The sequence below is a fragment of the Zea mays genome, chromosome 7 (assembly GCF_902167145.1).
Source record: "Zea mays cultivar B73 chromosome 7, Zm-B73-REFERENCE-NAM-5.0, whole genome shotgun sequence".
In the NCBI taxonomy this organism is placed as follows: domain Eukaryota; kingdom Viridiplantae; phylum Streptophyta; class Magnoliopsida; order Poales; family Poaceae; genus Zea; species Zea mays.
Window position 1 is genome coordinate 68105077 of NC_050102.1, and position 21017 is coordinate 68126093.

The 21017-nt window shown below is 43.0% G+C and overlaps 1 protein-coding gene and 1 pseudogene across 1 annotated transcript; both read left to right on the forward strand.

The window, feature by feature from the left end:
* The first annotated feature begins 13573 nt into the window (after window positions 1-13573).
* LOC103632430 (coatomer subunit beta'-1-like) lies at window positions 13574-15947 on the forward strand (annotated as a pseudogene).
* Window positions 15948-16354: 407 nt separating this feature from the next.
* On the forward strand, window positions 16355-17390 carry LOC103632429 (mitogen-activated protein kinase 9-like). The gene is made up of 2 exons (XM_020541277.1): window positions 16355-16857; window positions 17066-17390. The coding sequence occupies exons 1-2, from the start codon at window positions 16692-16694 to the stop codon at window positions 17266-17268; spliced, it is 369 nt and encodes a 122-aa protein (XP_020396866.1). The 5' UTR covers window positions 16355-16691; the 3' UTR covers window positions 17269-17390.
* Window positions 17391-21017: the final 3627 nt, after the last annotated feature.

The following is a 21017-nucleotide window of genomic DNA, read 5'->3' on the forward strand; positions in this document are numbered from 1 at the left end:
GGGTTACGCTTCAATCTCAGTCGTTGGATCAACATTTGAGGGCTCAGATTATATCCGGGCCACATCGAACCGGCACGCGAATACTGATCGCGGGATCACGATCCAACGACTCATATTATTAATGCAAAACAACGAGCTCCATCAGATCCTGGCCACTCATCCCACGTTCTACGGCTCGCATTACTTCCCAAACGGTACGCTACGACGCTCACCGGATCAAAGATCGACGGCTACCGAGCTTCTTCTCCAACTAGTGACAGGCCACGGCAGCGCAGCCCTGCCCACGACGCGTCCTCACCGGCGAGGTACCCGACAAGCGGACAAGAGCGCAAAACCCCCAATCCGAAAGCCCCTACACGATGAAGAGAGGATGGCGAGCACAACGGAAGTGGTCTTACCGGCGCTGGTGCGGTGGTGAGGCCGATCGACGGACCCAGGCGGAGGGGTGATTACCGGTGCACGATTCCGGCAGCGCAGGGCGCAATTCCGGACAGGCGAAGCTACAATAGTATTCCCTGTGGCATGGCAAGCTTCACCGGCCCGATTCCGACTACTCGACATCGTCGTAGGCTTCGAATCCACCACGGCGGCACCCGCTCTCTCTCTCTCTCTCTTTGCTTTCCCCTCTTTATCGCCGGTGGTGCTCGGCTTTCTTGTTGCGCAGGCAGATCAAAGGAGGTGAGGCGATAGTCGAAGGGGGTCGCGGGATCGGTTTATATGGTCGAAACCCCAGACCCGGCCAGGGGATCGGCGGAGTTTGTTGGAGTCCACCATGTTTGGGAGCTAGGAGGAGATCCGCACGTGATGTCACGATCGGCAAATGGCTGAGCCCCACTTGCCAGTGACGTAAACACAGGAGGTTACACCGAGCGCTGGGCGGCAAGCGTATTGGGCCGAGTGGTGATGGCGGGCGAGATGGAAACGGCCCACCCAGGTTTGTTTCTTTTTCTTTTATTTTTTTTCACTTTCTATTCCCCTATTTTTCTGTTTTAAATTTTAAATTCTTGAATTTCCAAATTCAAATTTTTATTCAAACATGCTCATACAAAACAAAACTTCAGCATGAACTACTTTTATATTTATTTATTTTCTATTTAACTATTTTTAATTCCCTTAATCGAGTATGCACAAAGAAAAGAAAATAATTCCCGAAACACATTTGTATAAATACAAGTATTTATTTATTATTATTATTATTTTACTTATATCAATTTTATGGCTTTACAAATCCTACCCCCTTAAAAATAATCTCGTCCTCGAGATTTGCAAGAGGATGTAGAAGAAATTGTTTGTAGTCTATGGGTTAGTTTCTAATTGATTTTAATACCAAAATTCTTCTTTTTTTCTATATCGCAAATTATCAGGTGATTAGAAAAGCATGGGTATATATGGGTATAGCCACCAAATGTGTAAGAAAAAATGTCTTTAAAGCATGGATAGGCTTGGGTAGGACATAGTAGGGTAAGGAAGGACTCCATGCATAGGGAATCTTGATTCCTTTGGCGGTCCAACTTGATCTTTGAAGACTTGAGTTGATGCTTATCCTCCCTGACGTGGTTGGTCTTCTTTGGCCCTCCATCCTGGAGTTGCCATCCGAGTTAAGGACATATAGTTAGGATAGCCGGGGTACACGAGGTGGGTAGGTTTGGACAGAGTTTTACTTTGCTTTTTGAACAAATGGATTAGGCAACCTATGATGTAGGTTAGGTTGTTGTTTACGGACGAATTAGTCTAATGTATTAATTTAGGGTAAGATATGTTTATAGAATTGGAGCCTAATTTTTTTCGCCAACATTATCTAACTTATTTAAGTAACTCAATTTGGATTAGATCATGTTAGATTAGGTTGGATCTAGATCAAATTGAAATAAGGTAAATACTTTTCAAGATAAGATGAATCTATTAAGATAAGAAAGGATCTTGTAAGATAAGATGGATTTATTAAACTAGATATATTATATTAGGGGATATTCTTAGTTTGTATAGTCCTCTAATGTTTTTTTATATTTATGCCTATACGTATATGTAGATATAATTGTGGACATTACTCCGCAACTCATCACACTCAATCAAAAATCCAAATCAGACAAGTATCATAAGAACAAGCATTCAAGCATATAGATAAAAAAATAGTTTTGTTTTTGTTCCTAAGATTATGTCTCCTAGTCTTAAAGTCGCTTTAGGCACAGGATTTCAAAGTGTGAAATCCACATTTGTCTTTAGAAATAAAAGGTAAGAATAATCAGAGTAAAGCAGAAATAGATGAGAGAAGATTAAGAAAAGTTTAGAAAAGAATCAGAGTAGCAAAGATAAGTAAGTATTGGTTGTCCAGTTCTATCTAGGTTTCGTCCTACAGTCAACATTGCTTTGATACCATTTCTGTCACACCCGGGTTTCGGGGCACCAAGACCCGGGCGCGAACATAATCACCAGGTGTGCTGGGACCAAGTCTCACACATATGATGAATCATGGCACAGGATCGAATGTCACATCTTTACTATATAATAGGAGTTCTGTACAAAATAAATAATTACATTATAAGGAGACAACGGTCCAGCAACCCAAAGTTTACTGGGAGACGACGGCCTAGACCTCTCACGAACTCGTCACAGCATCCTCCATGTGCCTCATCCTGTGGTACCTGTTCTTGACCTGTGGGGGGTGTGAGACAGCAAGAGTGAGCTCACATACGTTCATCTCTCAACAAGTTGTGGGGAATAATGTGCATGAACTCGCCAAAGGTGGGAGCTCACGTGAAGTGTAAGGCTTACCAAAGAGGATGGTTAGAGCTGAGCATTGCTTTTAAAGTTGGTCAAAATTTTATTAGCAGTTACTAAGTATAAGTAAATACCAACCCAATAAGAAAAGTAATAACATCACCTGCGATGCAATGCATATGAGAAATTGAATTTAGTTCCATAAATTAATCATGTGAGGGTCCGAGCTGCTCATGACCGTGAGCACGGCTAGTATACCAGTTTTACATTATGCAGAGGTTCGCATCTTTACCCACAAGTCATGTTACCCATCTGCCAAGGGATCGCGACTTCCCATACACCTCTACTGAGGAGGCGAGGCAGGGTAACACTACGAGGCCTTTACAAAGTTCCACTAGCCTCAGAAAACCCGCTACAGTTTATAGGAAGCTCCAATGCAGGGACCCATCGCATGACCGCCATCGCAGCAAAATCATCCCAAGGACCTCCCTACAATGACCACTCCCCTACTGCCCTTGCCCCTTTCGGGTAAGGTAGTCTTCCACTGGCTTTCCTAATTAATCAGCCAAGGGCATCCCATTATACCCTTGTGGTAGCACTGTTTTCCCGGGTGGTCGCTCCATGTTCCATTTAACATAATGATCTTATCATGAATAGTAATAATAAACAGATAATAAAAGTGTGGTCATGAATAATGTATCTTCATACCCAAAACCACATAAAGCACTAGCAAGTACTACCCAAAAAGTTCAGTGGTAAACAAGGTATAAAGATAGACAAACTAGGGTAACCTATTGGGTCCCATCAAAATTAACCTATGCAGATCATTATGATTAATTAGAACATGAGTGGGTAAAAAGAAGTGATCAAGGGCACAACTTGCCTGGGACTTGAGATTCCAGGTACCAACTTGCTCTTCAGGTGGCTCGTAACCTCGCACTAGTCGTAGCAATACAAACGAACATGGTATAGGAAAAATTAACATCACACCAAACATAAGAATAAACTACTTAATGATAATCTACGCGTTGCTACGAGATCATAGATTCGAGAATCACTAAATTCAAAGCTACGGTTTAGAAGATATGATTTTCTAAATGTTTAGGAGTAGGGTACAAAAGAAATCAAGTGCATAACTCCAATTTAAGTTTCATAGCAAATAAAGTTATCAAGGGATAAACAATATTAATATGAATTTATAGCAACTGGAACAGATCAATTTGGAGGTAAAATGGATTTAATATGAATTAAACAAGTTTCTAGATTTATTTTTACACTAAAAAACAATTTCTGATTTAATTCTGAATTTTTCCAAAGGCTCTGGACTAGGGCACTATTTTGCGAAAGACTAGGGGTTGACGTATAAAATTCCATAGACTTAGTCCAACCCTGCAGTGGACCGCGGGTTGATTACTTAAAACTATAGGGTCTCTTTTAGAAAACGTAAACGGCGAAGGGTTACACTTCAATCTCAGTCGTTGGATCAACATTTGAGGGCTCAGATTATATTCGGGCCACATCGAACCGGCACGCGAATACTGATCAAGGGATCACGATCCAACGACTCATATTAACCTATACGAAACAACGAGCTCCATCAAATCCTGGCCACCCATCCCACACTCTACGGCTCGCATTACTTCCCAAACAGTACGCTACGACGCTCACCGGATCAAAGGTCGATGGCTACCGAGCTTCTTCTCCAACCAGCGACAGGCCACGACGGCGCAGCCCTGCCCACGACGCGTCCTCACCGGCGAGGTACCCGACAAGCGGACAAGAGTGCAAAACCCCCAATCCGAAAGCCCCTACACGATGAAGAGAGGATGGCGAGCACAACGGAAGTGGTCTTACCGGCGGTGGTGAGTCCGATCGACGGACCCAGGCGGAGGGGTGATTACCGACACACGATTTTGGCAGCGCAGGGCGCAATTCCGGACAAGCGAAGCAACAATAGTATTCCATGTGGCATGGCGAGCTTCACCGGCCCGATTCTGACTACTCGACATCGCCGTAGGCTTCGAAGCCACCACGGTGGCACCCGCTCTCTCTCTCTTTGCTTTCCCCTCTTTGTCACCGGTGGTGCTCGGCTTTCTTGTTGCGCAGGTAGATCAAAGGAGGTGAGGCGATAGTCGAAGGGGGTCGCGGGATCGGTTTATATGGTCGAAACCCTGGACCCGGCCAGGGGATCGGCGGAGTTTGTTGGAGTCCGCCATGTTTGGGAGCTAGGAGGAGATCCCGCACGTGATGTCACGATCGGCAAACAGCCGAGCCCCACTTGCCAGTGACGTAAACACAGGAGGGAACACCGAGCGCTGGGCCGGCAAGCGTATTGGGCTGAGTGGTGACGGCGGGCGAGATGGAAACGGCCCACCCAGGTTTGTTTCTTTTTCTTTTATATTTTTTTCCCTTTCTATTCCCCTATTTTGTTTTCTGTTATAAATTTTAAATTTTTGAATTTCCAAATTCAATTTTTTATTCAAACATGCTCATACAAAACAAAACTTCAGCATGAACTACTTTTATATTTATTTATTTTCTATTTAACTATTTTTAATTCCCTTAATCGAGTATGCACAATGAAAAGGAAATAATTCCCGAAACACTTTTGTATAAATACAAGTATTTATTATTATTATTATTATTATTTTACTTATGTCAATTTTAGGGCTTTACAGATACGGATCTGATGATAACTCGACCTGAGGTCAATCTTGGAGAATACCCAAGCTCCGGTAAGTTGATCAAATAGAATATCAATCCGGGGAAGAGGGTACTTATTCTTGATGGTGACCTCATTAAGGGGTCTATAATCCACGCACATCCGCAGTGTTTGATCCTTCTTGACGAAGATGGCTGGACAACCCCAAGGCGAAGAACTTGGTCGGATAAATCCTTTTTCAAGTAGATCTTGCAATTGGGTCTTGAGTTCTGCCAGTTCATTTGGAGGCATTTGGTACGACCTTCTAGAAATAGAAGCCATACCGGGCTTCAACTCAATCACAAATTCTACATCTCTTTCTGGAGGCAATCCAGGCAAATCTTCTGGAAAGACGTCTGGGAACTCACATACTACCGAAATATCTTGGATCTCCGGTATGATAGCTTCATACACTCTGCTAGTAGGTCTAGCTGGAATGGCTACGGGGATAGACAAAAGAATCTCTTCTTGGCCATAACTCAACCTGATTGTTCTCAGATCAGTGTTGAGGATTGCTTTATGTTGGGCTAACCAATTCATGCCCAAAATTACATCTATGTCTTGGCCTTTTAGAACAATCATGTTTGTTGGAAAGTCCCATTCAGCCAATGTTACGGGCACTTGGTAAGCCACTTCTATACTATACTACTCTTGCTTCTTGTCGCTTTTGGTAGCCTCGCTGTCAGGTGTAGGAGACCACTGATCGAGCAAATTCATTGAAGGAGGGGGCCTAAAAAGGTCCAGTTCTCCTCCAAGGGCTTCTCCTGCTGCTCCAGATGGTCCGGCTCCCATCCCGATAGGATCCGCAGGGACGTTCGGGTGCAGTTGTGAATACAACACATGAACTTATTCATGTAATATATTACAATAAACCTGCAAGTTATCAACAGCTGAGCTAAGCTCTTCCACGCGGGCTCGAGCTCTAGCTTCCTTTGCCCAAGCTAGTGAACGAGAGTTCACAGCCCAGTCGAGCGCTAGATCCTGATCCGCTAGCTGGTCTTGCAGGTGGCGCATTTCTGTCCTCAATTCATTTATCCTTTCACCATCCGCAACCCATAGATCGTTCCTGTGTCGGAGTTCTGATCGAAGCTGATCAGCTTGTGCTTCTAGATCCTCGATTGGATCATTACTACCACTGCTACTATCTTCATGTTGTGGGGCAAGCTGATGACGGGGTACGCCAAACGGCCCGGTAGACTTGCGCACGGTCTTTCTCGTGCGCAGCGGCATATCTCCATGAGGGGAAAATCTTATTAGCATAGTTTTTAGCATGATGCATGTATAATTACAGAATCAACCCTAGTCGATTCACACCTTCTATACAGTGCACTCTTACTATCTGGTCTTTAAAATAAACTCTTCAGAGATACTTAGGTAAGAAGGGAAGAATTTTTTTTAGATAAGTCTTTGAAAATTCTTTTTGAAGATGTCTCATAATATCGGCAGAGATGGGCTTCGCTTCGATACCAGCTATGACGGAACCTCCCAAGTCATTAGGCCCACCTACAGTTGTTCTTGTCCAACGGACCTCAGACAACCCTGTAGGTGCACCTGATCACTTGACAAGTTCGGTATCTGAATTCCTTACCTTCCCAAGAGCGTTTTACCCGTCACGCAGACATTACAAATCATCGGAGATGCAGAAGTGCGGAAGCAGTTACAATAACTTACTTTTATTGAAAAGTAAGACAGAGTTAAATATTTACAGACCAGAACATAAAATACGAGTGCAGAGTATTATTATTACAAACCATGGGAGGCCAAAACTCCTCCCGAATAAGCAGTAAAAAGTTTTTAACGGAGGGCCTTCCCCCCCGCAGCTCTAGTCTTGGTTCTCTTCTTTGGGTACCACCTTTGAACAGAAGCAACAAAAGTTTGTCGCTTCCTCACATAAAACAACATGGGACAAAGCCCTGAGTACGAAGTGTACTTTCGCAAGACTTACCCGACAAAGTAAAAGACTCTCAAGGATATGCTGGCTTTAAGGGAGTCAAGGTGAGGCTCATCAATAATCAATGACTCTGTTTGCAGAAAAGCTTACTAAAGTGGATCCTTAAAAATCCAATTTTAATTGTTAGGTTAAGTAAGATTACCTGTATCTTGAGTTCTTTCTACCCTAGTTCAATCACTTGACCTGCACTAGCCAATTTCTTAACAACCCTTCATCTTTACTGGATTTCTACGTATAGGTGAGTGACCAAGTCTTCATGTCCGCGAAGTTACGGCGATCCGAATTGATTATACTCAGCTGAGGATCTCCAATCACACGACATATGTAGCACTTAACCCTTGCATATGTCAACTCGCCACCGGGGTTCTTAAGACCAGATCAGGTTCACGCCAACCGAGAGCACAGATACACCACCGTCCAGCCTCTTGCCACGGAGGGTACACGCTACTCTCGCCATCTCTCCACGCCCATTGTGTGTTATCTTATTCTGTTATTAGTCTGCCCGAGGCAAAGCTTACCCATGACGAGGCATGTGACCAGTTAAAGGGTCCTCGGTCACCATCAAGTTTTATTTTCAAAAACATCCCTCCCACTTTGCAACATCATCTTTTGTAAAAACAAAACATTTTGTTTTGCTAGAGGAAGACTAAGCAAAGGAGAAGGTAATCAAATTCAAGGAGGGAAATGCAGGAATTGTTTTAGCACTCAACTCCTATCACCTAATGCATCAAGCAAGTGAGAAAGATTTTAAAAGAATCAAGGAGGTGGAAAATGCACCGGGGCTTGTCTTGTTTTACTGGTGAATCAGGCTCGGTCCCGCAGGTATCAAAATAGAAATAGCTGCCTGCCTGATGTTCCTCAGGTGGTGGTGGTGATGAAGTCCTTTCCTCTTCAACTTCAACTTCTTCTTCGTTTGCTATATATAGCAAAGTATAATAATGAATGCTCATGTAGTGCTCATGAAGATGCAAAAATAATAAAAGTTTGTTATCTAAAGTCTTGAGTACAATTTTCCTTCATGGTTCTCCGAGAACCTAGGGTTTCCGGAGTCAATAGTGAAGTTCATAGGGCAGGGGGTAAGGTTTTGGGTTCTAAATATCAAACAAGGTCCAAATCATACCAAACTCTACCCAAGGCTTCTAAATATTATTTAGAGATTATCCTAAAAATTTAGTGAATTTTGGATTTATTATTTATTTTCTAAAAATCCAGAAGCAAGGTCTTAAACTGTTTTAAATACTCTACAATTTCCTGCTTGGATTAAAAATCCTAAAACTATTTTTATTAAATTCTATGGAAAAGGAATCTAGCAAAATTGGTCTTGCATTTTTAGCATTTTTTTACAATTTTCTAGAATTGTTTTAGCTCTGGCAGAAAAGGATATGAATAGTTCTGGACCGAATTTGGCCCAGGTCGGCCCAACCTCGGCAGAACGCGCCCACGCGCGCCCGCGCGCGCGCCCGCGTGTAGCCTTTGCAAGAAAGTCCCTGGCTTTTGGCATAACCCGAAAGAATCCAAGACACTATTTTAGGCAGTCACTGACATTTTCAGAATAGCCCCTCTACTTCTAATTCTTTACACTCCGAAGACCTCGACGGTGGATGGCGACGCGCAGAGCTCCGACGAGCTCGTGTACCGACCAAATTGCTCAAAGAATGGTGTCCTTCTTTGGCCGAGGCCAAATTCAAGACCTAAGGATCGTTTCCCCTAAATCAATTTCACTAATGGCGCACTAAAACGGCCTGCCCACGGTGACCGTATGGGCAACGGAAAAACACGGGCGTTCACGACAACCCAGGGCGGTCTAGTTCAATCAAAGGAGTCGTGAAGCTTGAGGAGGACCTAAGGACACTAGAACAATCGACCAGAGCGCTTGAACGAACCTGGGGCAAGCTGGCCACGACGAGGGCAAACCGTGCGGTGTTCTTGAGTGGATTGGGGGAAATGCGAAATTGAAGCTCTCTGGTGGAGGATTTGAGGTGCGGACGGGTGCGCTAGCTGCTTGAATACATAACGAAGTCGATGGTGCACTCGATTTATAGACTCCGGGGGCGGTGGCTCTCAATTTGATCACGACGTGCTGGCAGCCGGAGATAGGGAAGAACACGGTGGTTGTAACCGTGGCGTTCACAGGTGCAATGGCGCAAGGATAATACTCCTAAGGGTGCCACGATTACTACCGCATGGTAACAAGATAGGGCGTGGCGCAATCGAGGTCACCGGCGCTTCCACGGCTACACCGGTAGTCCGGCCACGTTGCCATGGCTAAAAGCACGGTGATAATCTCCAATCCGTGATCTTATCCATTCCCCTCCGTGAGATCTTTACCTTCTCGTAGAAATCTTCTACGCGCAAAGCACGAATCCCGGCGACCAGCACAAATCTGGTCGCGCGGATCGCCGGCGGTGAGCTGACCGAGCTAGCAGTCTGATCCAGTCACTGTACCATGGAATTCATCTTCAGTGCGCCAGACCTAGCGAGTTTGAGCGAGATTTACTCTCAAATTTCGTATGACAATATAATCACTTACCTGTATCAAAGCTTTGGAGCTATACCCCAACTGCAATTCGACTATAGGAACTAAACTCAATCGAGCACTAGATCCTTTATAATCTTGATCCCAAAGTTTGGTCAATAACACTGGCGACCACTTCTGCTTTTCAGATTCAAATTCAGTTCTTCAATACAAGTCTGACAGAGCAACTTTGGGCAACAATTTCTTTAATCTCTACTACTCTATAAGACGTTAGTGTAGACAATCACAAACTTTGGTGCACGGTTCTGCCTTTAGAGCCGCCCGCTCTCTCTCGCGCCCCCGCTCTCTGCTATCCGCCGCCAGCCCCACAGATTGCGCTCCATTTCGCCACCAGAGCATCCACGCCCCGATCTCCTCTCTCGGTCGCCATCATGGAAGGTTCACGTGTTCCATGGAAATCGCCGCCCACAAATCGCCGCGTTTTGCCCACCAGCCGCGCCCCTACCGCCCCTTCCATCCATGGCAGCTGCGCCCTCTCTGCTGGATCTCTCGCCGCCCACAAATCGTGCTATGTCAGCCACAAATCGACCACCAGCCACGCCCCTACCGCCCCTTCCATCCATGGCAGCCGCGCCCCCACAGATTGCGCTCCATTTCACCGCCAGAGCATCCACGCCCCCGCTCTACTCTCTCAGTCGCCATCTTGGAAGGTCCACGTGTTCCATGGAAATTGCCGCCCACAAATCGTTGCATTTTGCCCACCAGCCGCGCCCCTACCGCCCCTTCCATCCATGGCAGCCGCGCCCACTCTGCTGGATCTCTCGCCGCCCACAAATCGCGCCGTCGGTCGCCTCCCAGTTCTTCGTTCGGCCACGGAGGCGCCGCAACGGAGGGGAGTGTCATGTGGGTCCAGTTCCTCAGAGGGTTCAACCGCTACTGCGCGCGCATGACGACCTCCCGCTCCCTCGCGTGTACGTCGCTGCATGCGCTGGCGCGGGGGTGCCCTGTGGCATCTAGCTCCAGTCGGACGAAGGGGGCGGTGACGAGGACGGGAACGTCATGGGGAAGCTAGCAGCAGAGGAGATCGTGGTGTGAGGGCCGGCTAACCCCCCATCTCCCCCGCGTTTCTTTGCTTTGCTTTCTAGGGGGTGTACAAGCTGGAGCGGGCTGCCACTGGCAACTCTACGAGAGAAGCTGCCCAGGTTCCTGCAGAAGTTCGCTTCGAGTCTGACCCCCTCCGCCCATGGTTCTGTCGCCTCCAGATCTCTTGAGATGGCGGGGGAGGAGGAGAGAAAGCGGGTGCTCCTCTCGTACGCTGTCCCCACAGTATCCTCGCGGAACACTACAGCCTCCAGTACTACGGGTTCTGGTTCCAGAACGGGACACAGGCGAAGGAGAAGCATGTGGGCTAGATCAGTGGAGGAAGAAGATTGCCGCCCCAACCACGTCTATATTTGGTTTGTTGTTGTTTTTACTTCAAGAGTCTACACAACAATACTCCAAGATCTAGGTACTGATTTTCTAATTAATAGGTCAGATGGCAAAGAGGGAGGCAACCGTGGTGGACCAGACACAATCTCCATGGAGGAATCATCTTTTGGACGGCGAGGGGAAGAGGATGGATCCGGTGTGTCCATGGAAGCCCGAAAAAGGTCCAGGCACAGTGAAGAAAAAAGTTCTGGTGCGTCCATGCCCACCTAGAATCTTGCAGACAAAGAAGCCAGATGTAGTGTCTCCTTAAAATCTTGCAGTAGGCGGCTAGGCACCACGAAGGTGCTAGATGCAATCCCTCCATGAAAGCCTGGTGAAGGCCTAAAAAGGTGTGCATCAAGATTGTTTCCAGTTGATGTCAGAAATGTGGATATGAGGATTGCCAGCAACAGCTAAGTATCGGTAATTTTGAATTCTTTTTATGATAAATCTACAATATTATCCTTATGATGGAAATCTATATACGTTGGTATATTGTGGAAAATTTCAAACTTTACTGCTCATTTTCTAGGACTGTTTCCAGTATTTGAGTTAGATTGATGAATATGCGCTTGTTAATAATTGTTTTATATTATTGTTCCCATAATGACCACACCGGATGTTTTCTCATGTCATCAGCATATGTAAATCTACATTGCAAGAACTACTTCAACTTTACAAAGGTATACATGTGTTAGCGTGGACTTTGTTTAGCTTTATTTGGAACTAGCAATAGTTGTCTCTGTCTTTTATTAAGCATGGTAATATATCTTTTACAGAAACTGATATCTATCAAGAATGTTTGATGAAGGCCCTTGCAAGGTATTTAGGTGCTAGATTGCTCATTATAGATGCCCTACTCGATATGATGTTCAAATTAAAATGTGGATACATTCTGTGCGAAGAAAGTAAACTCAATGATTTTGGACAAAAAATTGTGTGCTTAAAATTGTCAGATATATATTGTAGCAGTTTTAGTAGAATAAAAACATGTATAAAATGTTAAGATAAAGAGAGCATAGTCATGTCACTAACTCGTAATGTTAAGCCATATATTTGGAAACATCATAGTTATGATTATCACAATTAGAACAAAGAAGAATAAACATAATAGTTCATGATCTTACACCTGCGACCGCCTTTGGCCAGCCCGCCGCCGTTCAGCGTTGTTTTGGCTTCAATTTTTGTTGGGTCTCTCCGTTAATCTGGGGATTCTGTTGGTTCTATTGCTCTATTACAATATTTTATCTCTACCACCGGTATCAGTTGGTTTGTGCTGCTAGAGGTGTCGTCGATCTAGCACTCCTTTAATTTAGAACGAATTTGAAATATGTGTGTTGCGCTCATCGTGGTTTTATGTGCTCCCCCGTCTTCCGTAGACCTACATGTTCAAGTACGACACCGTGCACGGCCACTAGAAGAACAGTGAAATCACACTCAAGGACTCCAAGACCCTTCTCTTCGGTGACAAGCCGGTCACCGTCTTTGGCATCAGGTGCTCGCCTTTCCTGCCTCTTCTAGACATGGACTAAGCTTTTGTGTTCAAGCTGTGAGCTAATGTATTAACTGTTGTGACCCTCAAGAACCCTGAGGAAATCCCGTGGGATGAGGCTGGTGCTGAGTATGTCGTGGAGTCCATCGGTGTATTCACTTACAAGGATAATACTATTGCACATCTGAAGGTACAATTTCTGATGTGTCCCTTTGTTTGTTTCAGAATGTACAAAGGTTCTTTGTTGCCACAAGGGTTCTTACTTGTCTGGGTACCATATCTCCCATATCCCAAATATATCCATTTTGAGGGATGTGCATATGCAGTTTATAAATTTAGTGATGTTGTCAAGTAGTTTTCCATAATGTGTCCAAGTTTGCACCAGTAAATTCTTATTAATACTACTGCATGAAAGTTCACACAACAGTAATAAGGCAGTTCTATTTTTATATTTTAGTATAACTTCTTACTTCCAGTTAAGTTGAACAATTGCCTCTGACATGCCAATGTCGCCACCAGTGCTATTAGAATTCCGATGTCGCTGAACTATACCGGGTAAGATCTGCTTGACTTCGGGTACCATACCATTGATCTAAAATAAAAATGATAACTGTTTACTCTGAGAAAACTTCAGAACCGAAATTTTGAGTAAGAACCCATTTTTCTGAAAGTAGACTCCAATACCTAAATTGGCCTGTTACCGCATGGTCCATTATGAACTTGTAGCCATATTGACATTAGAAATACACATGATGCAATAGGATCGCCCTATGTACCTGTTGGGATATATTGCGAACCAAAGTCGAGTTTATCTTATTGACAAGGAGTTGAAGTATGTTTTCTCGAAAACAATGCTTCCTTTCCTTTGTAGCATCTATTAATTTCTCTGACTAACAAATAGCTTGGTACAGTGTCATTGGGTACACATTACTTCTGAGTTTGATTGAGTACAAGACCCTTGTGATGCGTGGGGATTTGGATCATGCAAACAAAATTTTATCATCCATACCAAAGGCGCAATATAATAGGTTTGTGATTATCAGTTTGTTCCAAAATATATATTGACTTTTTCTTTTCTAATTTATCTCTGCTTTTAGACCCATTTTCTATTTTGTGGAAGACAGGTTATATGTTAAATTGATGCATATATATTAGTGTCACAACTGTCCTGATGTATGTCATATCTAGATAGACTCTTTTAAGTGTATGTTTATGTTGTACTCCCTCCATTCCAAATTATAAGACGATTTGGCTTTTCAAGATTTATTGTTTTTGCTATGCGTTTAGATATACACTATGTCTGGTTACATAGTAAAAATAATGTATCTTGAGAAGCCAAAACATCTTATTGACAAAGCCAGAACATCTTATAATTTGGAATAAAGGTAGTAAAAAACTAATCTTATTTTTTTTATCTTGTGTATGTTCACACTTTACTGAATTAATATACTTAGTTTTTTGCACTCTTTTTCTGTATTTCGTCCAACTTCATGTAGAGTCTGTTCTCTTCTGGCCTCAGTTCTTGTTTCTCTCTCATATGGCAGTGTTGCTCATTTTTTGGAATCGAGAGGTATGTTGGAAGAGGCTCTTGAGATAGCCACTGATGCTGACTACAAGTTTGACCTAGCTGTGCAGCTTGGAAAATTAGAAGTCGCGAAGGTACTGGTTATATTGTCATTAATTTTCTTCTAATACCGTGGACTATATTTTGAGTTATTGTATACTGCATTACTGGAAAAAATACTAAGTAACATATATTATATGACCTCTCATGACTATTTACTGTACAGGCTATCGCCATAGAAGCACAAAGTGAATCTAAATGGAAGCAGTTGGGCGAACTTGCCATGTCCACAGGCAAGGTTAGCTCTTAAGCCTTATCAGTCTGTATTTGACATTTAAATATGTACATTGCTAAGAAACAAGTTTTTGAGGATGGAATACCTCGTGTAGTGTGGCGTTTTTTTGTGATCAAATAGTTTTGGGTCGGGGCTTTTATCTTCTCAAAACTTCAATGGTACTTGTTTTTCTTGCTAAAACTCTCAATGCGAATGTGAATGATGTCAATTTGAGACATGACCTAAATCGAACATATCCTATCTGTATTAGCTCATGAATGATAGCCTTTTGGCGTGGGTATGCCAGCTAGAGATGGCAGAGGAATGCCTTCTTCAAGCAAAGGACTTAAGTGGCTTGTTGCTACTGTACTCATCTCTTGGAGATGCTGAAGGAATTGAAAAGCTTGCTTCTTTGGCAAAAGAACACGGAAAAAACAATGTTGCTTTCCTCTGCCTTTTTATGCTCGATAAAGTTGAAGATTGCATACAGTTGCTTGTAGACAGGTAAATCTTGTTTGCTGTGATTAAATCCTTGTTTTGGTGCTCTTTCTTTGAGAACTAAACATTATCTTGTGTATTCTGTAGCAACCGTATACGTGAAGCTGCATTACTGGCGCGTTCATATCTTCCTAGCAAAGTACCAGAGATAGTGGCAATTTGGAGAGACGACCTGAGTAAAGTAATTTCTTAATGTTCTCATCTTCTTCTTTCTGAAAAGTGTCGTGTCATTATAAAAAAAACTGCATGCTATTATCTTATTCTTTTTGTCTGTATGCAGATTAATCCAAAAGCTACAGAGTCTCTAGCAGATCCTTCTGAATATCCAAATCTATTTGAAGACTGGCAGGTTGCTCTAACTGTAGAAAAAAGTGTTGCGTCTCAGAGGTACACATTATCACACAAACTACTACATTTTGTTCTAGAATATTGCTTACCAGAAATTAAAAAAATACATTGAATCTCAGAAACTTCTTATTAATTCCAAGGAGTAATGTACTAATATTTTATTGCATCTTCTCTGAGAACTGAGTCCTGACCACCTCACAGTTTTTGACCAAGTAAAATTTTTGCAATAACATGTCTATGTGCAGGGGAAATTATCTTCCTGCTGACCAGTACTTGAATCAGAGAAGTCAGACATGACTATTGTGGAAGCTTTCAAAAGGATGCAGGTTGTTCAGCATGAGGAACCTGAAGATGTGGCTGAGGAAAATGGAGAACTTGATCAACAGGTATCTCACATGCATTCTGCTTCTATTGCCCATTTCCTACGACTCTCTATTCTGCTTCTATGGATCTAGATCTGTGATGTTGCTTTCAACTTTACTTTGTGATCCTAAGTATTTATAACATCTCTTTCAATTGTTTCAGGCATTGCGTGATCCATACTTCAAAGGTCTTGCCAGGGTTGAAAGAGAACCATCCTGTTAGCCAATCAGAAAAGTGGAATTTGACTTTGAGCACAAAAGAATGTCAAAGGAAGAGATAAGAGAGTTGATATTCCAGGAGATACTGGAATATCACCCACAACTACTAAGTAGCTACATTAATGGCACAGAGAGGACAACCTTTCTCTACCCAAGGTTTTAGCTTTTCTATGTTTGCACATGTATGTTGCTTTGCGCATGCATGTAATTGCTCATGTATCCATTTGTTTGAACACTTGACGGAACAGTTGCTGGCTATTTTTATGCAGTGCCATTGATCAATTTAAGAAGCAGTTTTCTCATCTTGAAGAGAGTGGTGGTAACGGCCCATCAGTTCCAACAGACAGGAAACATGCATCCCTTCCCAGGTAAATAGGGCATCATAGTCTTGATTTCATTCTCACACTGCTTTGAGGTGCAATTTCAAGTACATTTACATCTTAGTTTCTCTCCATATTAAGGTTCTCCCTTGTGGCCTGAGTGCCCAATGGTAAGGAGTAGCCGGGAAAGTTGCTCCCACTTGTCTGGGCTTCTGTCCTTTTGTCACTGTAATTTAGTTGAGTGAAAGCTTTTGCCTTTTGGTTTTGCTAATCTGCAGCTTCATTTTGTAGGACCACTATGGTTCACTCGAATCCAATTCCTGCCAAGGAACAACCTCTTGCTGTGTCATCAAGGGTTAGACCAGTCTCTGATGATTCGTGTAAGAATCCTTGGGAGAAAGCAAGTGGTCCTGGAAATGTTACCAGGACATCTCTGACTCCACAAGGGCTGCAAGCACAAGCAGGTATTTTCGTGTTCACTTACTACCAACTCCCTCTGTTCCAAATTGCAAGTCAGTCGTTTGGGCTTAGATACAGAGCAAAAACTATGTTATTTACAAAAATCAAAACGACTTATAATTTGGTACGGAGAGAGTACTACAAATGATCTGTTGATATTTTCTGACTTACGATGTTCCTCCCTGTTCTGAGATTGTTTTCCATTTGCCACAGCAGGATCAGTAAGAGTTAATGGGCCAGTGATGGATTCAAGGTATTCTGCTCACCAACAGATCCCACAAGCATACGGTTACCGCCAAATGCCTGCAAGGTTGGACAGTACCAACTCATCGCAGGCCATAGGAGGTTACACGCTGCAGTCACAGAAGGAAACATTATTTGAAGAGTTACTCGAATCCAATATTTTGCTCTTTTGAATTCCTTGGTGTACACTGGCAAATATTAGCATATTTGAAGAGTTGCCATTTTGATCATCATCTTAATTTGTACTTTTTGGGTCAGATCTAATAAAGCATCAGCATTAAATTTACAATGATCACCTAAATCCATGGTTTTTATTGCCTAGAGCTGGTAATGTTTCTCTGGTTTTGCATTAGTTGCTTGAAAACTGAAAGTATCTGCATGCTTCTCTATTGTATTTTACTGCACATGATAGACTTGTTTGATGTGTAGGGATTTTAAGGTATGTAAAATATCTTAACTTTTAAAAGATGTTAATAAGAAGATAAAATAGTAATTAGTATTTTGAATTTTAATGTATCTTATCGTAACATGTTCGCTCCGTAGCAACGCACGTGCATTCACCTAGTTTTTGTATAACAACTAAAGAGACTGTCTGCATCAAAGTTATTCTCCTATAATAGCTCTACAGAATTGATGTGGTGACCTAGGGCAAAAACTTTATAACTTGGCAGATATAGGGCTCCAAAGTTGAGCCAATGCCATAGATTTCAGACTTAGCCCATATAGTTCAAGTGTGGCTCCTTTTGCAATTAAGTCCAAATCTCAAGGTTTTAGTTGCAAATTCACATATTTGTGAACCATATTACTTAAGGCACCTTAACTTCATAGTTTTTGCACTTTAGTCAAAAAGTGCACTAATTTTGCACTTAGCCCCCTAGGGTTTAAGTCTAGGGCTTTCTAGGGTTCCAATTAGGGTTTTTGATATTCCTAGGGTTTGAATACACTTAAGTTCATCCATGGTGACATTTTATGACTATTTCAATTGAGTTTTGAAGTTTTTTCTTATTTAAGCCTTGTTTGTTCTATTAAACCCAGTCTAGGGTTGAGTTCCCTACTCTAGGGTTTTATTCACAAAATGTCATTTCAATACAACTTGTTTGAAATTTTTGCCTAGTGAATACATTCTAGGTGTGACAAACACATGATATGCCATGCTTATGATGTTATGCTCAAGTTTTAGTAACAGTAACACCAGGGGTGTTACACTTTTGGTCAAGATTCTCTAGTAAACTGCTCTTCGAACGTCATTCTCTTTGCAACTTTAGAAGGAAGTCCTTCTTGATTTAGTTTCACAACATACTAGGTTCTCATTAACTAAGTTTCTCTTATACTTAGATTCAAAGGGCGGGTGGGTGTTTCGGGTTACGTATCGATTCCTTTGGGCCGAAAATCGGGGAAATGCGAGCGCAGAAAATCCTCAGTTTTCCACGTAGCCTCTTCTTCTAAATGGTTGCTCCACTGAATCTTATACATTCGGATTGACATTGCTCGAGTTGACCTTTCCTTTTGGTCCAATACCTTGACGGGGTGCTCTTGATATGACAAGTCCGGTTCTATCTCCAATTCAGGTTCAAGTAACACTTCCGTGGGTAAGCGGACACACTTCCTTAGCTGAGACACGTGGAACACATCATGAATTGCTGACATATGAGATGGCAACTTCAACTGGTATGCTACAGGTCCACAAGCCTCCTTGATTTCATAGGGCCCAATATAGCGAGGAGCTAACTTTCCCTTGACCCCAAATTTCTGAACACCTTTGGTGGGTGACACCTTGAGATATACATGATCTCCCACCTCGAACTGTAGAGGTTTCCTCCTTTTATCATGATAGCTCTTTTGCCTGGCCTGAGCAGCTTCCAAGTTCTTCTTAATGACTCTGACTTTATCCTCGGCTTCAAGCACCAGGTCAGGACCAAATATTCTGGTCCACCAATACAAGGATCTTAGGTCATGATACATCTTGTTACTGCCGGGGGTGCATGGAAAATTTGGAGAGGTAGCTTCGTCCAATATTTTCTTCCTGAGTTCTGGGTTTTTAGGAACAACCAATCGGTCCTCAAACCATAGAACTCCCTTTCTGTCCTGATGGAAACATCTGTACTTATCCACCTTTTGTTCGAGCATTTCCTTAATGACTTGAACACCCTTGTTACCAATCTGTGCCAGGACTATCTACTCTTGTAGAGTTGGCTCCACGGAGATATAATCCAAGGTACCAGGGGACACAACTTCCATGTTCAGCTTGCGCAACTCGTCACACAGAGTGGCGATCTTAGAATCCATAGTTACACAGTTACACTGGGCTTTTCGACTTAAGGCATCTGCCACAACGTTTGCCTTGCCAGGATGGTAATGTACTTCCAGATCATAATCCTTTATCAATTCCAACCATCTTCTCTGCCTCATATTTAGATCAGCCTGAGTGAAAATATATTTTAGACTTTGTGGTCAGTATAGATGTAATGAGCTCCCATTAGGTAATGTCTCCATATCTTTAGAGCATGAACTACTGCTGCTAACTCCAGATCATGTGTGGGGTAATTTGCTCATGAGGCCTGAGTGCTCTGGATGCGTACGCGATAACTCTGTTGTCTTGCATCAAAACACAACCTAGTCCAGTGCCCGAAGCATCGCAATACACATCAAACGATTTGGTGTTGTCAGGCTATACTAGCACGGGTGCTGTCGTCAAATGCCGCCTCATTGCATGAAAGGCATCCTCACATTTCTGACTCCAATCAAATTTTACTCCCTTCTTTAACAATTCCATCATTGGCTTAGCAATCCTGGAGAAATCTGGAATGAATCACCGATAATATCCTGCCAATTCCAGAAAACTCCGAATCTATCGTACGATGGTAGGAGGCTTCCAATCCATCACCTCTTGCACTTTCTCAGGATCAACTGATATTCCATCCTGAGAAATGGTGTGACCCAAGAATTTGATTTCCCTTAGCCAGAAATCACACTTTGAAAGTTTGGCATACAAATGATGATCGTGCAGTCGCTGAAGTACGATATGCAAATGCATAGTATGCTCAACTTCATTTCTTGAATAGACCAGAATATCTTCAATGAAAACCACCACATATTTGTCCAGCTCTGGCATAAATACTGAGTTCATCAAATACATGAAATATGCTGGGGCATTGGTCAACCCGAATGACATCACCAAGTACTCATAAAGCCCATATCTGGTAGAGAAAGCCGTCTTTGGAATATCGCTGGCCCAGATCTTGATTTGATGATAGCTAGAGCAAAGGTCTATCTTAGAAAACACCTTGGCTCCCACCAACTAATCAAACAACACATCAACGCGGGGCAAAGGATATTTATTTTTGATGGTTACCGCATTGAGAGGGCGGTAATCGACACACGGTCTCAAACTCTCATCCTTCTTCCTCACGAACAAGGCCGGACATCCCCATGGTGAAGTACTTGGGCGAATGAATCCCTTGTCCAACAACTCTTGTAACTTCTTCTTCAGTTCTGCTAACTCTGCTGGAGGCATCCTATAAGGTCTCTTGGATATAGGTGCAGTTCCGGGTTGCAACTCAATTGCAAACTCTATGTCTCTGTCAGGTGGCATCCCTGGCAATTCGTCTGAGAAAACATGAGGGTACTCACAGACCACTGGAATTCTCTCTACGGGTGACTCTATCTCGGTAAGTGCACAAGAATGGGTACAACCCTGGTTAGGCAAGTACAATGTGATTTCACCACAAATCGGTAAGTGTATTTCAATGGCTCTTGCTATGACATCAATTAATGCATGATGTCAGGATAACCAGCCAGTTCCCAAGATGATATCCACGCTCTCCAAGCCCATGATTAGGAGGGTGGTTTTAAATACAAGACTCCCCAATTTTATTGGCACACGCCGGTTGAGTTGATAGGTGGCAACCCTGCCTCCCGGGGT

Bases quoted from the DNA above. Each gene is read 5' to 3' on its own strand.
- LOC103632429 (XM_020541277.1), top strand. From the start codon at position 16,692: ATGGTTCACTCGAATCCAATTCCTGCCAAGGAACAACCTCTTGCTGTG. The intron at 16,858-17,065 runs GTATTTTCGTGT...CATTTGCCACAG, and splicing joins AGGGCTGCAAGCACAAGCAG to CAGGATCAGTAAGAGTTAAT.